Here is a 22,578-nt window from a genome sequence, read left to right on the forward strand (position 1 = left end):
ATAAAAATATCTATAAAATATCTATAGAAACTTACCAAGTTTTAATAATAAATTTATTTTCTTTTTGTAATAGATTCATGGAATATATCAAAATATTTATTTATGAATTAAACAAAATTAAAATGAACTTTCATGATGCAAATTTATTTAATTCTAGGAGGAAATATTAGATGTTTGGGAAAATTGCATAAACTTGTTCTTTTTCTTTGATTATATATTTATAGCTTCCATCTTATAACTTTTGTATTCTTCGTACGATATGAATATTTCATAGAAATATGGCCAATGTGCAAGAAGTTTTTTCTCACTGTAAATATTTTCAGTACATTGTGTTCAGTTGCCTATGCATGAACAGTTTAGGATAAAATATTTTCGATCGTTTTGTGCAGAAATAAAATTGAATATCAAACATATAATTCATGAAACCAATATATTTCGTTTGAAATGATACCTATCAGAAGTATCAGCCATCCAATAGTATTTGGTCTGAGATTGACTGGAATTTGGCCAAAATCATCCTATGAAATTATTGTTCGATTTATATGGGTTATTATTATGATGTGTGCACAAATATTTCAATATCGATATATATTAAATCACATTGATTTTGATAATTTGGCAGATTTAATTGATAGCATAAGCACTACTTTGCCGTATAGTCTATTGTGTTTTAAATTAATTAATTTTTGGACTAAACGCGAGTAAGTTATATCCTTTAAATTTTAATATGATGATTAATTATATATATAATATAATTTATATATAATAATATATATAAATATAAATATATAAAATAATATTCGATAAATAATATATTATAAAAATAGAATATTTCATAACTAATATTGTATAATATTATTATTGTTAGAAATTAAATATTATTTTAGCCTAAAATTATTTTTTATTTTATATATAAATAATTTTTTTTGGTATTGTATTTTGTTGTCGATATTACATGTATATAGAAATATCTGATATAATATTTATTATAGTGGTTCTTAAATTTTGTTAGATTAAGAATATTACTGATATTTATAATTTTATATGATATATATTTTGCAAAATCTCTAACTATTATCTTTTTTTGATAAATGTTAATGACTTTAATAAAAAGTTAATTAAATTTATGGAATTTTTATTATATTCTTCATAAAATTAAATGTTAAATTTTTACATGTATAATGTATAATAAATTAACATAAAATGTTAAATTTTTAATTTAAAAAAGTTCAAAAAATTTTTGTGAATTTTTATTAATTCTCAAAAATATAAAAATCCGTGAATTACAATTTAAGAATCATGATCTCTTATATTTAGATTTTCAAATTTTATGATTGTTAAAGATATTTAAAAATAAAGACAAAGGAAAAATTAGTTAAGGAAATTATATATAAAATTAATTAAAATTATTAAGTAATATTATAACTATTATAATTTATAAGTTTGTAATTTTGATCGATTTGAATTTAACTTTATTTGAATTAATGCTTTTAATTTTCTAGATCATGAAATAAAGTAAAAATTATTTATTTATTATAAAAATGATAAATTAAAATATGAAAAATGAAAGATCTCTAAAAATAAAAAAGATTAATTGAAAGATTATTTAAAAAATTTTTTTTTCAATTTTTTATATTTATTACAGAATATTTAAAAATATATTAATAGGCATGTATCATGATTGGACTAATGCTTTCGCTGCCGATTTTACTGTAGATGATATGATAAAAAAAACCGAACTCGCATATTATTGTTCAAATTTAATTATGGGTATATACGCTACTGCTGTTTTTATGTATGTCGGTGTATTTCTGGAATTAAATCATCATGATCAAGGAAATCGATCTAATTTATCATCAGAATTATTAATAAAAATGGATCTTCCTTTTACATATGATGAAAGTCCAATATATGAGTATGTATTTATCGTACAATTTATTCAACTATTTTTTATAGCATCTGGTATTGCTGTGTTAGACGCCTTAATAATAACATTGGTAAGTTTATTTTGATATAATAATTAAAAATATTTATTTTTAATATTTATTTTTATTTGATTAATAATCTAAATATTATGTAAATATTATGTAAGTATTATGTAAATATACGATATATGTATATTTTTAGATATAAAATAATGTTTAAGAAATTATATTGATTTTTACTTATTTTATAAAAATTTTACAAATATAAAATTTTTCTTTGCATGAATATTAAGAATGATAGATCGAAATTTGATTTTTAAATTTAAAAACACGGAAAAGTTTACAAAGATTCCGAAACTTTCAAAACTTTTGAAAGAGTATCTATTTTAAAAAAAAATTAATTTTAATAAATTTCAATTAAACTTTTCAACAAACAGATACATGATTAGCTAGATGAATAATAACAATCATTTTTTTGGCTTGTAAAAATTAAGTTTTTATATTTTTTTTTCTATATAAACTATTGAAATAAGTTAGTAAATTTAATTATTGAATTATTATGGGTAATATAAAAATGAATTCATGTTTTATGAATTCATGACATTCTTGAATTAACATTATATAGATTATTTATTTCTTATTTGAATTTTAAGTTCTGAATCGTAAAAACATAAGAAAAAGTTTAAAAATTCGAAAATTATTTAAATTTTCTTTATTATTATATCATTCTTTAGTATTGAAATATTCAGTAAATTTTATAAGAATGATTGATTAAAAAATTGTTTTTTTTTTAAAATATTATACTCCTTAATAATATAATTATACTCCTATTATTATATTATTATAAAATTATATCCTATTATTTAAAATTGCTAAAAAATCGTATGTATCATATATATCATATTTCAGATATTTTATATATTTTTGCATATCATATGCATTCTGTAATTTTTTATACATTTAAATTTTGTATAAATAATTATATAAACATCCTATCTAATTATAGTAATTATTATTTAGATATTTCATACTGGCGGGCAAATAGAAATATTGCATAAGACTTTGAAAAATATTTCTATCAAGGATGAAAAACCCGAATCATCCAGAATTATCATTAAATCTTTAATTGATAGACATTATCGGATTATTGTTGGTTCCGAATATATTGAAAGTTTATTCTCATATATTGCTTTATTGCAATTAATATGTAATACTGTCATTATATGTTGTATAGGATTTTTAATAGTAGTTGTAAGTATATAAAATTTTTTATACTTTATATTAATTTTGATTATAATATATTTTGATTATAATTCTTATATATTGAAAATTTGATTCATTTCTAATCTGTTCATTTTTTAATGGTACTATTGAAATAAATACTCACAATTCTCTTATAAGGTATATCTCTTTATTTATTTTATGATTTAAGAACAATGAATCATATGCATAAAAATAAGTAAATGCTTGTAAGTATATATAAAAGTAAATACTATGTTTCTTATATATCATTTAATTCTAGTATATAAAATGTAGAAAATCTTAATTAAATATTAATTTTAATAATTAAATAAATACTAATTTAATTATTCAATTGAAAATTCTGTAAATAAAAAATATCTGATGTTTATTCATTATTCATTAAATTTATGAAAAAATTTTTGGCAAATCTATAACTAAAGAATAATAATTGAAAAAAAATAAAATAAAATATTATAAAAGAAAAACTAAAAAATTGTGTTTAGAAAAGTTAAAGAAAGCACAATTTTAGATATAAATGGAGATATAAATGCAGAATGACATGATTAAGAGGAAATTAAAATAGGCAACAGACAAACTTAAGATTGCTAAAATTTATTTGAATTTTTAAATATTACGTGTTCCTATAATAATAAATATTTACTATTAATATAATAATAAATATTTCATTTTTTATGCATACGAAATAATATTTACTGAAAAATTACTAAAAACTTGTCTTTATATATAATGGGCTAATATCTGTATTCTTTTAAACATATAGTATTCAATTTAATCGAATCAAAATTCATCTACCATATAATTTTCTATTCCAAATAATATATCAATGTGCGCATATGCGAATACAACACTATTCAGACTGTTCAAGAGAAATCAAGCACTAAAGTTTGTTTATTATTTCCAGATAAAATAATAGAAACACTCTATGATTTTTAGTATTTCGAAATTGTAAAATGTAATTTATTCAAATTTTACATCGTATAAAGTATTCTTTTTTATATTATATATTAATATAGAAAATAGTGAACTGTATAAAATACAATTAATATAATTTATTTTTACAAATTCTTATTTTCCAAAATTTTTTTATGAAAAATTAAAATGATATAATGAAAAGATTTTATATGGATTTTATATATCTAAAATTTAAATAAATTTTATTAGAAGAATAATAAAAATTATAATGTGCTATTATTTTGTCCAGAAATGTATCATTCAAAAATTCTTTTCTATTCAATCGTTATAATAAATTAGTCGAAAGTGAAATAGCATGGGATCATCTGTTTTCAGTTTCTTTTAAAAATATTTCATCACATATATATATATATATATATATATATATATATATATATATATATATATACTTTATAGCTTATAAAAATTTCTATTATTGTAGGCGCTTAATTCAAATTTAAAATTACTTATAAGAATATCATTCTTTTACATTGCTATTACCTTGGAAGCTTTTATTTTTTCCATTGCTGGAGAATATCTTAGTAATAAAGTTAGTATATAATTAAGATATATTTATTACATATATTTATATTTATATATATATATTTATGAAAATATATTTTTTTTAAATTAATATACAAATAAATATATGTACACTTATTTTATTTTAGAGTCTGTCAGTTAGTACTTCAGCTTATGAATCACCTTGGTATTTATTAAATCCTAAGAACAGAGGTATAATGATTCTTCTTATGGTAAGATCACAAAAACGATTAACAATTACTGCTGGAAAATTTATGGATTTATCTATGCAAGGCTTCGCAAATGTAAGTCCAATTTTATTTATTTTAATATATTAAAAATGTTTTTAAAGATACATAATATGTTTGTTAGCTCTAATCGTTTCTGAAGCTATGGTATATAATAATAAAAATAATTATTACAAAGTTCGCTATTAACAAATTCGATTGTAAAAAAATCAAAAGCAAAGTTCATATGCTAACGACAGTTTATATTATCACTAAGATTTGAAGTTAGAATAGAGTTCGGTAGAGTTCTAAATTCAAAAGATTCTTAAGGAGGATTCTAAAAGAAAGATTCGAAAGATTCAAAGATTCTGAATATTCTGAATATTCTGACGTTCAAAAAATTCTCCTAAAATACTGGTGGATTTCTATGGTACCTTCTAAAACCCTCTATATTCATCTCGCGAAATCGCGCGTCTTCAGTGGACACAAGCGACCAATAACATTGGATTAGTCTCCTGATTCAGCTCCCAATCTAAGGAAAATTCTTAAATAAGATTGAGGACTATGCCACCCACAAAGTCTGTTGTTTTCTCAGGAAACTGTTCCGCAAGTGTTTGCAATAACTCTTCTCAAGTAGAATAATGCTGATTGCCGTTGAAACTGACATCCAATCTGGAAAATGCTATTTCAAGCTCCAGAATCACATTGACACTCTAGCCACGCCGAAATGTTTCTATATATATACAAAGCGAAGAGACAAATTTTTTTCTCAAAAACGGCATTGTCCTTGCAACATCACCCTATGCCATCTGTCCAATGTCTGAACAATGTTAAATTCTATTTATATTGAGATTTATATTGGATTTATATTGGATTTATATTGATTATATTGGATTTACTATAGATTAAAATCAATATTCTTACAAATTTTGTTAATTAAATTTAGGATAAATAAACTGCAAAATTTAGAATAGATTAACTAAAAAACAAGAATCTTTCAAATAAAAAATTTAAAAAATTTAAAAATTTAAGCCATGAGACATATAAAAGAATATTTCATATTTGTACTAATAGATTTATAGATACATTCTTTCATTCTATATATTTTTAATAATTTTTTTATACTTTTATTTTCACACTTTTCTATTTTTTCTTATCTTTTTCTAATAATTAGAATTACATATTTTATTTAGTTGACATTATTGCATTAATACTTTGTTTCATTTTAATAATGAATTTATTTTAATAATAAAAATTCAGAAATTTTTCGATCAAACGTAAAAAAAATATATATATATATAACATTTTATTTAAACACCATATATATTGTTAAATAAATAAATAACCAAATATAATGTATAATATATATTATATATTATATAATATATATAATATATATTATAATATATTATACATATTATAATAACAAAAATTATATATATTATATACTATATAATATATTATAATAATGCTATTTTTTGTTCTAATGAAAACTTTTTATAAAAAATTAGCTTTAAGACTAATGTCATTTGAAAGATATTAATTAATTAGCATATTATTTCGTGTTTTTAATTAATAATTTGTTATATTAATAATTTGTTATTAATGCTTTATTAATAACATCATCTTTATTTAATACAATTTAAAATTAAATAAATTAAACAATTAAAATATTTAAGAATAATTGATTGATTGGTTTTATGTGAAGTATAAAATTTATTATAATTTTAAATGAATATAGATGTCAGTAATGATTGATTTTTCTTAATTTTTAAGCATGTTGATTTTAATCTTTCGCTATAATTGTCAATGCTCATAAAATTAATTTTTTCTTTTGAAGTGACTTGATTTTAAATTCAATTTTGTTTTTGAAATCTCTGATATATTTTATAACAGAATATTTTTTTAATATGCATTTTTCAATTTCAATTTTATAACTGTTTCGTTACTATATTAAAATGATTCTTTTGTCTTAAAAGAGATATTGTACAATTTTATATTTACATATATTTTCTATACAATTAACATTGTGACATTTGTTTTAAACTTTAGAGAAAAATCACATAACGATAGATTTGAATTTCATCTTTTAAAATTCATTAATTTTACTTTTTCATTCTCTCTTTTAACTTTTGATCCTATGAATTTCTTTCTTAATTTTTTCTGATAAATCTTAAATTTTAGCAATATATTTTCTTTCTAAAATAAATCTCCAATCAAAGAAAATTGTTTATCAAAGAAATGAAACTTTATCAAAAAAAATAAAATTTCTTAAAATATATTAAAAACTGATATTTATTTTTCTTTTATGAAACAATATTCTTATTTAAGTCTGTTATTAGATTACTACGAGTTACAAGAACAAATATTATTGCGAGAATACTTTCTCAAAATCGATCAAAGACCTTTTAAAAAAAAACCGACTTTCTCCATAAATAGAAAAGAGTTTCACCCAAGAATAAAAGACTCATTCTATTTTTCGTGGACGAGAATAATTAGATGAATTTCTTTCAATTTCCAATACTATCAATATGTCTTTTCATATCAGATCAAGATTTAGATCAAAGATATTTCCAATGAACCAATAAATCATTTTTTCATTTTTGTTTTTTTTTTAAACATTTTCTCTTATTGCTTGAGAACTTTGTGTTTCTAATAAACAGCTTACATGTATAACTTTCTAATGTAAAATATTTTTCTTTTTCAGTATTATAATGAGCTTATTATATATAAATTATACTATAATAAATTCATGCAGATTCAATTCATATAGACTATTATAAATCGCTTAAGCAATGATGTACTCATATAGATTTGAACTGTTGTAGCAGTGTTCTATCAAATGGCAATTACAATGATGATGAGGTGCAGTTATCATATGTATCATACTGATAACATATATTATTATTAGTTAGGAGAAACAAACTATTGAAATAGAACTTTCTCAATTTTATTTAACACTTGAACTTATAAGAATAATAATTAAAAAAGTTAATTGTTAGCTAAATATTTTTTAAGTTTTCTTTTAATGATTGAGATAATAGAATTTTAGAAAATGAATCTTCTAAATAGCTAATGCTTGATGTTTGCTCTTTATTAGTTTTTTTATCATGATTCATTAACAGTTTGAATTTTGTATTTGTTGCAAACAAGTATATTCATTGGGCATATTTCAGCATTTTCTATTATTAAAGCTATTTCTAGTAAAATTTCATGATAAAAAAAAATATATCTAATATTTTTTTACTCTTAAAATAATTATATCTTTTTGATATAAAATCTATATGTAATTATATAAAATTGATATAAAATATATATGTCTTTGATATGTAATCATAATTGTCATATCATATCTTCATTTTTTGTTAGGTGAAATTTAAAGATATTTTTCAGAAATTGTAAATTTCACTTTTCCTTCTTTTACATTTGAAAAAATAATTCCTTTTCATAATTATAAATATAATTTTTGCTTAAATAAAACTATTGATGGCTATAATTAATCTTATATTGTATGGAATAATAAACTAGAAAAAGTAATAAAGTAATAAATATTTTTAAAATAATTTTAAAGAATAAAGATTATTTTATATTTTTTTAACAGAAAATGAAATATATTTTTTTTATTGTTTTTTATCTATTAATTAATTTTATTAGATTTTAAACATGTTTTTTAACAAAAAAATTTAAAAATTTTTTCAAAAATTTAACTCTATATTGATATTAACTTTGTATTGATATATTATATAACTTTAAAAACATTTCTAAATAAAACATTTATATCTGATATTTTATTTTATTTTACTTTTGATGTATTATTTTTAGGTCTTAAAGGCTTCAGCATCATACATATCAATATTATATGCAATGTATTAATTACGAAGATCATTATACTTCGTCTTAAGAAATAGGAATATGTATGAATATGTATTAAAATATGTTTACAGATTGAAAATATATTATTTGAATATATTATTAATTATATATATACGTAAAGCAATAAAAACTTGAAATATTGCATTTTATTTATTCAGTATGATTAATTTTTTTAAAAAATATATATCATATTTATATATTATATTTTGAAATATTAATATCTATTTATATCTTTGTTGCTTTTAAAGATTTTTCTTTCAATTATAATAATGTTCAAAATTTTAAAACGATATATATGATATATATGAAACTCATACTATTTTAAATTACAATTACAATTAATTATTCTGACATTTTGAAGTAATATAATACATAAAGGTATGTATATAAGGATAATTAATTTTTTTTGTAGAATATAAAATATATTTTGTTTAACAAAAGCTTACCTTATACAAACTGCGACAAATTTATTGTAATTCAATATTATAAGATGATACAAAGCATAGATAAAATCGTTATTATATTTTATTCGATGAAGTGCAAAAAAAGAAAGTTGAATAGACAGCAATGAATCAACTGATAAATATTTTTCGTTCAATACTTTTCTCAATACTTTGATGCACACAATAAGTTTAGATGATACATTTCAGCAATCATTGTTTAAATTTATTTATTGAAATCCAAATCCATCATTTAATAAAAATATTAAAAATTAATTAATAAATCTTTTTCTTCTATTTTGTATTTTATTTATATTCTGATTTATGATGTATATTAGAATTGAATAAACAAAAAACATAATAATCGAAATTCAATTTTCATTACATTTGTATCATATTTATATTATCATTATAGAAGCATAAATGTGTACTATACTATATGTATGTTATTATAAAATTATATCAATCAGGATTTCATAAAAAAATTATATATAAAAATAATAATGGAAAAGAAAATATCTCAGCAATTTGTATATCATTCACTTATTAAATTACGTTCACTTATTATTAAATTACATTTAATTATTGTTGAATTTAAATTATGCAGGTTTAATAATCTTATGTACATATGTTCATAGAAAACTGATAAACTTTATGATACAAAAATAAAATCAGAAAATATCTTTTTGGAATTGGATTTTGGAAAAGATTTTCAACTTTCAGATTTAATTTTAACAGATAAGAATATAGATAAGAAGTTTGAGCTAAAATTATTTCCAAAAATCAAATTTATTATATTATATTATTATAAATTATATTTTGTCATGATTTATTTATAAGTCAATTTTGAATGATTTTAAAATTGAAATTATTATTAAGTTATAATAAATTATTATGAGCTATATCAATAAATAAAAGAATGCTAGATCTGATTCTATGAATGAAGATTAGCTTTTTTAATATACTTAAAATTAATATTAAAATTATTGAAACTCAAATCTTGATAATAAAATTAACTATATTAACTTAAGAAATATTGTAAATATAGTATAAAAAGTCTTTAAATAATAAAATCTTAAATAGTAATGCAAAAAAATTAAAACAATTAAAACAAATTAAAACAACAAAAACAAAAGCTTATTTCGAATTAATTATTGAATATCATTAAGAGAAATTACAAATAAGAATTCGATTAAAAATAGATTATCTAACATAATATATGGAATGAATTCATATTTAGGAAATCAAAATCATAAAATTCATAAAGTCAGAAAATTTTTTTAAAGAATTGAATTTAAAATTAAAAAATTACATTTTATTAAAATTAGGATTTGTTATTTATTAATCTAGTATATTATAATACGACAAGAAGAATTTTGATCATTCTAAAAATAAATAATTTTCTGAAAATTGAATCAATCAATTAATTTTTAATCAATTAAATTTTTTTTAAAAATTAGGATTAATTTATTAGATAATGTGTAAAAAATTTTTAAAAAATTGCAATTATAAAAATATTGTAATAAGAATATTATATGCGGGCATTGCCATAATTAACTTAAACATTAAAGAAATGCCATATATTTTGAACTCATATATGATATCACACGAATACAAGAGATTACTATATAAATTGTTGTTATCTAATTGTTGTTGTAATTAGTTACTAATAACATATTTAAATTTAATTTATGCAAATTTTATTTATTAATAAAATTAATAAGTAAATATATATTAATAAAAATTATTTATATAATATGCTTATTTGAAAAGAATCTTATATATATGTTATAATTTCGTGTTTTGAAACAAGTTTCATATATCCATATAATAGTAAAATTTTATTTTAATATTTCAATAAGTATATATCAAAAATGACATTTGTTATATATATTTTTTGTTTTCAAAAATAAAATCTTACGTGGAAGATGCGTTATTTTAATTTTGATTAAGATTTTTTTAAATCAAATAATGTAATATACAATGTAATATACAAAATATAATATTCAATAACTAAATATATTTTATATGAAGTAAAATAAATTAAAAATATTCACAAAAATAAATAAAAACAAATGTAATATGTTTAATAAAATAATCATATTAGCGGTGATATGTATATTAATAATTTAACATTATCATTTATAATTAAAGTTATTGAAATAATATACATTTGTAAAATAATGAATAAATTATTAATTTTTATCAATAATTTATTGTTATTACAAAATTTCTGATTTATGTATAAATGTAAACTAAGTATATTATATTATGTAAGCATTATTTGATTAATAGTGTTACAACTTATCCATTAAATTAATTTATTCACAATTTACGAATATATATAATATATATAATATAATATATATATATATAATATAATGTAATATATATATATATATATATAATAAAATAACAATTTATAGAATTTATATAATTATTTATATTGCAGATAATTTTTTTAAAAAATATACAAAGATATTATATACATATGTTTACAATCTTTAATTTTATTAAATTTTATTTTTCAATTTTCTCCAAGATTATTTTTAATATATTTTCTACAAAATAAATATAACAGGATATTTCATTATTAGTTGTATGAATCCTAAAACATATTTCTTTCTATCAAAACTTTTGCATTTTCTTCAACTTATAACAAATCTAATTTAATATGTACTTACATATCGTATCCTTCAGTACTTTTCTAAGAAAACTAATCATTTTATGTTGCAGCAAAAGTTGAAATTATATTTTGAACAACATACTTTTCACTATCCTCAACTTTTGTTTGCAACAAGCTTACAATCATTTTGTGATATTATTTGCAATATTTATGTAGATTCTGGGAATGTGAAACAAATGGCTAGAAACTCGTGAATAATTTGTGCATGCTTGCGTATAATTTTTATGTATCTTTTAGTTTATCGTAAACGTGCATATACATAAGTTTTTTAGTCTTCAGTACATCTGTTTTCTGGTAATAATGATGCGTATTTGTGAAAATTACGTGATTTTATAAATGAAAAGTATAGTTTAAAAATATATAAGCGAAAGAATACAAAATCTGCATAGAATGCTTGTATTAAATACGCTTAGCCCATCTGTTAAATTCGGCCTTCATTTTGCTGGTATTTGGTCTGGAACACCATTTCCATATTTACATAAGTTAGGTTGGCTGGCATTGATGGCTGTATTTCAAAGTTATCAGTATAGATATATCGTAATGCATTATAAATCTGATAATCTCATGAGTATAATAGATAATTTAAGCATAACTATGCCGTTCAGTCTAGTTTATCAAATTAATTGTTACTTGGGTGAATTATGGGTAAGTTATGTTTTATTTTTAATAAATATAAATTTATAAATATTTGTTAGAATATAGAAAATGTTGTCAATATTTTTTGTATCTTTTATGTTTTGAACATTGATTCATTTGAAATGATGCAATTAATGCATTATTTTTCAATATGAATATAGGAGTTTAGTTTATACAATAAAAAAGTAAATAAAAAAATAAAATACAATAAATTTTATAATTAGAGATTAATAGAATTTCGTTTATATAAATGAAATTTATATAATTGAAGTTCTATTGTATTAATTCTATTGTATTTAAAAAAGTTTTAAAACAAATGAAAAAATTTTATTATAATTTATTTTATTTTTGATTTATTTTTGTGTTTTGAATATATTTTTATTATATGTTCTACATACAATGAAATATTCTATATTATATAGAACATAACATGATAATTGTTCAATGAAATGAATAAAAAGTGAAAAATAAATCGAAAGTAATTTTGAATAATATAGTCATTTTATATTGTTTTTTTTATCATTTATACTAATTTTCATATTTGTAATTTATATTACATATTTATGTATTTGTTTACATTATCAATATGTTTTATTTTTTCATCGAAATACTTGTAAAATCAAATTTTACAATAATTTTTATTTAATATATTAATATATAGCATATTTTGTGATATTTTATCAACTATGGAAAAGAATTGCCAAAAATATGCTGTTATAGACATAAATAACTTAATATCGAAAACGGAACAAATCTCTTTTTATATGACAACTATTGTCATGTCTTCATATTTAGTGTCTGCTGCCTTTTATATTACCGGTACTTTAGCAATTCAAAAAACTAATGGTTCAATATCTCGAGAACTTCTTTTCAAAATGGATTTGCCTTTTGAAACCAATGAATTTCCAAATTATGAATTTGTAGTAACTTCGCAACTTCTTATTCATGTATCAGCAGTTCTTACGTTTGGAACATTCAGTGCTCTGCTTTTAATGGTGGTAGATATGAATGTGATATTTCTCCTGAATAATTACACAGAGATTCTGTTTGTATTTTAAATATTTCATTCATCATTGTTAATAAGATAGGAAAAATACAAAGAAAATATTATTTGATTCAAAGAGACAAATAAACAATATAATAAACATTAATAAAATTATATAAATAATAAAATAATAATTAATAATGTACAAAAATTATTCTCAAAATTATTGTATTATTTGTGTTTTAAGATTAATTTAATAATTTCCTGAGAAGTAATTATAATTTGGAAACATAAAAAAAGGATTAAAAAATCATTTATTAAAACAATCTTTTAGAATCTATGAAAATATATTGAATTTATTGAAATTTTTCATTTATCTCATTTTATCATAATTGTTATTACATTTATTTCTAAACATTTTTGAAAATTTTGTATTCAATGTTATGAAAATGATTGAATTTAATCATAATATATGATAAAAAATATAAAAATATTAATAATTTTGAAAATAATTTTTTTTTTATGTAATCATATTTGCTATTTCAATCGAATCGAATCGTTTTCTTGCAATATTTTTTCCTATTTCATCAAGAAGAGATATTTAAATTGGATGAGATACGTTTCGCTTAAAATCTATCACATAAAGAAAATCTTTTGCTCGAAAAGTCAAATTTAATAAATATAATGATTTAAAAATATTCTCTAAGATATAAACAAATATTTATTTGAATATTTATTTTTTTATAATGTAAAATCTTATGTTAAATTTGTATTTGTATTATATTAAACAGAATTCTTATTTCAATTACTTTATCATAAAAATTCAAATTTTTAGGTTCTTCATATAGGATATCAAATTGATATTCTGTGTCAAAATTTATTAGATATTCCTCATATATGTGCAAGTCATTTAAAATTTTTCATTATCAGACATCAAGAAATCATTATTTTTGCAGAAAGAATTGAAAAACTGTTTACATATATAGCACTTAGTCAACTTGTATCAAATACTTTAATTACTTGCTGTGTAGGATTCCTTATTGTAATTGTAAGTAATATTTCAATTTATATATAATGATATATTGACTTTTTCATATTAAAAATGTATAAAATGAATATTACAGACAATACACGAGGATAATGGTTTTCTATTATTACTCAAATCTGTTTTATTTTATATGGTAATTTGTTTAGAAGGATTTATATATTGTTTTGCTGGTGAATATCTTCGTATTAAGGTTTTTAAATAAAATATCATTTTGTCAAATTATATTTTTTGTCAAATGTCAAATGTACTGTAAAAATATAATGATTTCTTTTTAGACTTCTTTGAAAAGAAAATCTTGACAACAATATCTATGTTATAATTTATTTATTTATTTCTTGTCATAAATTAAATGTTTCGTTTTTATATTTTCTAATATTATAATAAATTTTATAATATTATTTTTTAGTATCTAGATAAAATATTTATTATGTATTTTAATATGTATTTAGATATGTATCAAAATACATACAAAATATGATTAAAAATGATTCTGTTAATATACAAATGTCAAACATATAAAATGGAGCATTTAAATAAAGTCATATATTTAAATAAAGTCAATATATGAGAGAGAAAATTATTTGAAATAAAATTTTTCTTAAATTAATGTATTAATATTTTCTTAATATAGTTTATTTTTATGTATCATTTGTTATACTTATATAAACAGAAAAGGAATGAAAACAATAATCTGTAATAATTTTATTATTTATTTATTAGAATATTTAATAGAATATTTAATTAAAATAATAAACAAATTATATTTATAGATTTACATAATAAACAAATAATTCATACTATTCTAATAAAGATAGAAATTTTTTAACAGATTTGTTGAATTTATTTATAATAAAAAACTGATTGATTTGACAAAATTATTGTCAAATCATGCATCTCAATTCGAACTATACTATAGAAACTTCAATTAATATCTTTTGGATCCGAATAAAGAAATCATCAATATTTCACAATATAAAATTGACTGAAAGTTTCTAAAAGTTTTATTAAAAATTTTATTAATGATTAAATTCAGTTAATGATTTCATTAAAAATAAAGGATATAGATCTAAAATGATATTATAAAAAATTTTAATAATCTAATGCAGATAGAAGAAGATATTGAAAATAGAAATTAATAACTATTACTATTTTATAAAAATTATAAAAATAGATAAAAATTGTAAAAATTTACCAGGAAACATTAATACTATAAAATTTATAATATATAGTATAGTACTAATAAAATCCGAATGAAATGCTATTAAATAGCTATTAGAAAACTAAAGTATTTAAAAAAAAAAAGAATTATATAAAAAAATATCTGAAAAATTTGATACCATTTAATGATAAAGATTAATGATAAAGATCTTTATGAATAATATATAATATATATATATTAATAAGTTTAGAAAAATATATTAATAAGTTAAATATATATTAATAAGTTTAGAAAAATAAAACAACCAATAAAATCAATACCATTGATTATTAAATTGAAAAATGAAGAATAGGCAAAGAAAGAATAATAATTTTTGCTTATATCTTAAAATAATTATCTTAAAATAATATCTTAACAAGATCTTTCAACTAATAAAGATAGAAATCTGTTTTTAATAATAATAAAAAGAAACTAAAATTATTGTTTCAATTCTCACCTATAAATTAATTTATTATTACAGAAATTACAACAATATATAATAATATGCAAATCATAAACTCCTGGCTTTAATTTAATAATTAACAGAATTTTAAATGAATTTCTAAAAAAAAAGAAATAATTTCTTTTCCTTTCTTCTTAACGTTATTTTGAATCTTTTGAATTCTATTCATTCATTGACAATAAACATCTTCGTTTTCTTTGATTTTCAATAAATTTAAATCAGAATTCGTTTTTCTGATTTCAATGTTTTGTATATTTTTTATTATTAATAAATATGAAATGATTTGATTCTATATGTTCTCTTATTTAAATGTTCCATCTAGTAAAATTATTTATTAATATTTTAAATTTAATAATAATATTTAATAATATTTCATTATTAAAGCAAATTAATCGGCGATACAGCTTATGAATTTCTTTGCTATGATTTACGATCAAATGAAACTCAACTTTTAATACCTGTTATACTAAGATCTCAAAAAGGTTTCACATTTACTTTTGGAAAATTTTCAAGTCTTTCCTTGGAAAGTTTTACAGGTGTAAGTTATTTATTTTTTACATTTAATGGTTTTAAATAATAATATCATAGAATATACATAGTGGCATGCAAGAGTCTCTGACAAGAGCAAAAAAATTTTGAATAATATAAAAATATATATCATAATAAAATAAATAAAAATATTTCATATAAATATATGAAATAAAAGTATAAAGAAAAATATAAAATAAAATTAAAATTTTTTTTTAAAAATTTGAAAGTAGATGTGTTATCTATGTTTTCTTTTTTTTCTTTATTTTTTATATGCTTAGTGTTGTTTCTCATACAACTTACATATTTAATTATCAACATAATTGAACATAATATAAGATAAAAACACAAACATAAAGAATTATGTAATAAAGATTGCATTAAAAATATTTAATTTTTAAATATTTATTAAAAAGTTTATTTTTGATAGATCTAATTAAAAAATATAATTCATATTAGCTGAAATGTTAAAACAAATTCGTTAAGAAATTTTTAACGAATTCTATAACGATTTTTTTATTAAGTAACTATTTATTTTTGCATTTAAAAATTATTATCACGACGTCATAATATAAGATGGATTTGAAGTAACAAAATTAGTAACACAATATATAACAAAAATTTATTTAATATATAGAAATTATGTGAATAAATAATATAAATAAATATTTTTTTAAAAGATATTTATTTATATTATAACTTTTTTTTTATTTGTAAAAGGATCTTACTTTAAAAACATACTTTATATATAGGATTTTATATATATGTAAAATCATGGTACGTAATTTTATATATAAGAAAATGATTTTATATATAATGATAAATAAAAAAAAAATAAAATTTTTTGTGACTTTGATTTTATTATAAATCAAAACTAAAAATTTTTAAAGTACAAGTGAGATTGCTAATTTTTTATTAAGTACAAATTAATTATTTGTAATAAGATATTTTATATATGAAATTAAATAAAATTAATATATGAAATTATATATGAATTATATATGAAATTAAATAGAAAATGTAGAACATAATCTTTTTATTTAAAAATTAGTTTTCAAAAAAATTAAATTTGAAAATTCATTGATTACATAATTTTACATAATTTCGATTTTTAATTAGAAATAAGAACAAAATTTTATTCTACATTTCTTAGTAAATTTATTTATTTATTATAGTATTTATTATATTTATTATATTCTAGTTTCACATTTTTACATGAAGAATAACTTTCTATAATTTATTTGTACCTAATTAAAAACTAGCTAATTTCATTTATACTTGAAAAATTTTTAAGTTGATTTACAAAACCTTAAATTTAAAAAAATTTTTTTTTCTTTGACATATTTTTACATAGAAAATTATTTTTTACTAGATTATACAATTATTTTTGATATATTATGTATGCATGTTTATATGCATATTTAATATAATTAAAGTTTCTTTAATTATTGTTTTTGCACAAACAAATATAAACTGTGATAAAAAATTTTTGCATTATTTGATTTATTTTTGACGAAAAATTATATTTTCTTAAATAAAAATATTCCTTTTTTATTTCTCCAAGTTTTATAAATATATTATATTGTAGTAGTTTTATTTTCCACATTTATAGATTATGAAAATTTCGGCATCATATATATCAGTACTTCTCGCAGTGTATTAAAAAATATAATTATATCGTAGTAAAATTATCATATAGTTTATATTAACTAAAAATAGAATCATTGATAATATAAATGAATATAATATTATTATAATTTATTAAATAATTGTATAATAATTATATATAATGACAATGTTATCGTTGAAGTAATAAAAATATACAATTATAATAATATAATATAATAATAAAAAAATATAATTGTGTGATAACAATATATATATAAAGACAATGCCTAAATGTTTTATTAATAAAAATATATAAATATCTTTAATAAAAAGAGGTCAAATTTGTATTAAATTCATATTATTTAAAATTGTCAATTTTGGTATGATATAAATTTAAGGTATGTATAATGTTTTCTTCTCTATAATATTAAGAATCAAATTTTTATTTTATTACCTCATTATTATTTTATTAATCTCAAGTAAAGTTCATACAAAAATATATTTGAATGAAGTTGGTTACAAAAAGAAATTCATATATAAAACAAAATAAAATAAAAATAAAAAAATTGTTTAATTTTTATTTCTTAGTTATTTAGTTATTTTTTATTATTGACAACTAAAAATCAAGCTGAAAGTCACGATATGTTTGGAGTCATTTTCATACACGAAAGAATGTAAGATTGTCAATAGAAAATATGATGATTCTCAAAATCTCATATAAATAGTACTCATATAATAGTACTCATATAAAGTAAGTAATAGATATAATTACATATAAATTAGATATAATTAGATATAATTACATGTAAATAGATATAATTATATATATTTAAGCAGTAAGTAAGTATTGGATGATACCTTGTTTCAGTATTCAATATTTATGCAATTGCAATTTTTGAAATTCAATATTTAATTAAAAACGAAAATAATTTATAACTAAATTATGCAATAATCATTATATATAAATCATATATCTATCATTAAATCTTTTTATTCATAATCTTCGTTTTTATTTATGAAACTATTTGAAATTCAATAGCAGGATACATTTGTTTAAAATATAAATATACAAGAATCGAGATTTTAACTATATAAACTCGAAATAGTATGATATTAATAATAAAAAAAGCAACATAAATCTAAAAAATATAGATTAATATTTTTTTATTAAAACTTAATTTTAGAAAAAATTGAGTTTTATATGTATTCTGCTAAATTTAAATTCAACTCGATTTTCGCAATCTTTAAATTGTTTTTGAAATTTGAAATTTTTTGGTATAAATAAATAATATTTTATGAATGTTATAAATCTTTCATAAATACATATTATAATTCGATATTTTTAGATGAAATTATTTATAATTAAACAATTATTTATAAGAAACAAATATAATTAAAAAATTTCTAACAATCTATTTAATGAAATGAGAAAAAAATGATGCATTGCAACCTAATTTTTAGATTGAATCTATTAATGCAGATCATTATTAACATTTGAATTGATTTATAAAAGTGTTTCATAAAACAAGAAAAAATTGTTTGTAATCATACGATAAGCGTTTCTGCCATATTTTACAAAAAAGCATGCAATTTATACTTCTTATTTGGTTTTATTTGATTATAATTATTTAGATGATTTCAAGTAAATCATTTAACAATTATATAATTTCAAATATAATTTCAAATATAAGAAAAAATATAATAAAATAACTTGATTATTGATGATTTGATTATTATCAAAATGCTATTTTTTTTTTTATTTTTTTAAAGAAATCATAAAATAATCATCAAAAAATGAAGATTATTTCAAAATAAAAATTATTTCATTATAATTTTATTATAAATGAAGTCAATTTAATTAAAATAAATATTCATACTTCAAATTTTTAATTTTTTTAGAAATACTTTCAGAATGCAATTGAATTTTAAAAAAAGTTTTCAATATAATTCGATTCAACATTTTCAAGTTTTTACATATTTTTTTAATAATTGTTTCCAAATGATTTATTGTTTGATCATATCATATTTTTCAATTAAAAGTATTCAAAAAATAAATATAATAAAAGCATTAAGTATTTTTTAAATTTATGAAAAAGGATAATTTCTTATATTTTTACAGATATTTACAGATAAATATTTATTGCAAATATCTATTTTTACAGAATTTACAGATAAATATTTATTGCAAATTATAATACACTTTTTTTCATTAAAAATATCATTGGATAATGAGTTAGATAATTGTTCTTAGATACTTGTTGATGCCTCTTCTTGGGAAGTAGTACTAAATGCTGAATTGATGAATACAATTGTTACTTTTTCATATATTTATATTTCTTTTCTCGGAAGTTTCATCATGAATTGAATATTTTATTATCTGATCATTTTGTTATCTAAATATTTTATTATCCTAAAAATATATTTTATATATTGATGTAGTTGATCTAAGAGAACGAATGTTTCTACCATTTTAATAAAATGAAATAAATATTTTTTTATTATTTGTTGATTTAAATATTATATTATATATATATTATTGGAATATATAAAGTGTAAATATTTTATGTATAAATATTTACATTGTTTATTTCCTAATAAGATAAAATTTATTTATAATGGTTCAATATAAAATTAATATTAAAGATTATTTACAGAAGATATAATTATTTTAAAATCACTGAAATCAGTGAAATTTATCTTTTTTTAAAATAACTATTGAATTGATAATTTAATTAATAAAAATAAAAAATTAATAATAATGACAATATAATAAAAAAAAATTAAAAATTAAAACAAACTATTTTTTATTATATTTAATAAGAAAAAATTAAATTTTACAGCATTATTAAGCTTAGCAGGTTATAAATATTTTCTTCGTTTATTGAATATTTATTGAGTAATAAATAAAACATGAAATATAAATTATAATAAGAGAAAACTAATGAATATTAGTGTATTAATGATAACGGAAATTTTCTTTTTGTTTTTCATAATAATAATCAATGATGGAAATTGTGTTTAGTTAACATTAACCATTAGTAGTTATGGAAACATTTTTCTGATTATTTTTTGATTATTACTTTTGATTATGGATTGATCGAACATTTTAAAGGAGAAAAAAATTCAAATTTGAAAAATGATTTTTCGTTCAATTCTTGTAGGTTTCAGAAGAAAGTAAAAATATAATGAATTTTTTTTTCTTTTATAAAACTTTCGAACTTCGATCGAAATATAATGATCAAAAAAATTTTTTTCATCATCAATAACACTTATTTATAATCAAACATAATTTCAGTTAATAAGAATCAATTATGTAATAGAAATATAATTTAAATAAATTGATTTTAGAAAATGACGATTATTTTGAATTGTTTGAATCAAAAAATACGATCTGTGTAAAATTATTTATTTGTAACATAATTGCATTTTTCAAATAAACAACTTTTTTTTCATATCCTCGAAAAAATATTAATAACTAAAAAGACAATCTATATAAATAAATTTTTAGGTATTAAATGATTAATTTAATGTTATATAATATTTTAATGAATACCTATTATTACAAGAAATGTTTAATTTATTTTCTTTTATATGTAAAATCAATTATACATTTAATTAATAATAATAATATTTGAAGAAAAATTTAATATTAACATTAAGAAATTTAAATTTAACATTAAGAAACTTAATTAAGAAATTGAAATATGCATTTAAAGAAAAATGCATTAATTTTAAATTCTTTGTATATATAGAAACGAAATTTATTTAAATCAAATTTATAAAATTTATAACTAATAATATAAGAATATTTTTTATTTGTTTTCTACACAATAATACTAACATGCATACGATTATTTAAAATTGAAATTTAATTTTTTGAATCATTTTTTTCATTCGTAAAATTTAAATAAAATAAGAAATTGTACTCACTATTATTATTATTATATTTCTTTAAAAAATTTTTACAAAATACATTTTTTAAAAAATTAAATAAGACACATATAACAAAAATAATATGTTTCAATTATTCCGATTTAATAGTACGTAAATTTTTTCATGCAAGTTTTTATTTCATAACGTCTTTTAGCTACTTCATATATTGTAAATTTGAATTCGTGATCTAAGCAATTTAATACGCATTCGCGTGTATGCTTATTCCTATATTTTATGAAAATCATTTCCTGTTGCAATAAAATTGAAATTAAAACTTGAGCAGTATTCACTA

At 18.1% G+C, this 22,578-nt stretch overlaps 2 protein-coding genes across 2 annotated transcripts; both read left to right on the forward strand.

The window, feature by feature from the left end:
• The first annotated feature begins 423 nt into the window (after nucleotides 1-423).
• LOC122719278 (odorant receptor 67b) lies at nucleotides 424-8,761 on the forward strand. The gene is made up of 6 exons (XM_043944943.1): nucleotides 424-701; nucleotides 1,646-1,997; nucleotides 2,946-3,176; nucleotides 4,582-4,689; nucleotides 4,811-4,966; nucleotides 8,711-8,761. Exons 1-6 carry the CDS (start codon nucleotides 445-447, stop codon nucleotides 8,759-8,761), a joined length of 1,155 nt encoding a protein of 384 aa, XP_043800878.1. The 5' UTR covers nucleotides 424-444.
• A 3,516-nt stretch (nucleotides 8,762-12,277) lies between these two features.
• On the forward strand, nucleotides 12,278-14,758 carry LOC122719229. The gene is given in 5 exon segments (XM_043944880.1): nucleotides 12,278-12,495; nucleotides 12,497-12,532; nucleotides 13,185-13,521; nucleotides 14,344-14,556; nucleotides 14,633-14,758. Coding segments are annotated over 5 exon segments (930 nt in total).
• The last annotated feature ends 7,820 nt before the right edge of the window (nucleotides 14,759-22,578 follow it).

This window comes from Apis laboriosa, unplaced genomic scaffold (genome assembly GCF_014066325.1).
Source record: "Apis laboriosa isolate Shangri-la unplaced genomic scaffold, ASM1406632v1 scaffold71_cov137, whole genome shotgun sequence".
NCBI classification, from domain to species: domain Eukaryota; kingdom Metazoa; phylum Arthropoda; class Insecta; order Hymenoptera; family Apidae; genus Apis; species Apis laboriosa.

What these genes read in the sequence shown, in the direction of transcription:
- LOC122719278 (XM_043944943.1), top strand. Translation starts at nt 445, where the DNA reads ATGATACCTATCAGAAGTATCAGCCATCCAATAGTATTTGGTCTGAGA. An exon ending in GAGAATATCTTAGTAATAAA is followed by an intron (nt 4,690 to 4,810) that starts GTTAGTATATAA and finishes ATTTTATTTTAG; the next exon opens with AGTCTGTCAGTTAGTACTTC. An exon ending in CTATGCAAGGCTTCGCAAAT is followed by an intron (nt 4,967 to 8,710) that starts GTAAGTCCAATT and finishes TATTATTTTTAG; the next exon opens with GTCTTAAAGGCTTCAGCATC.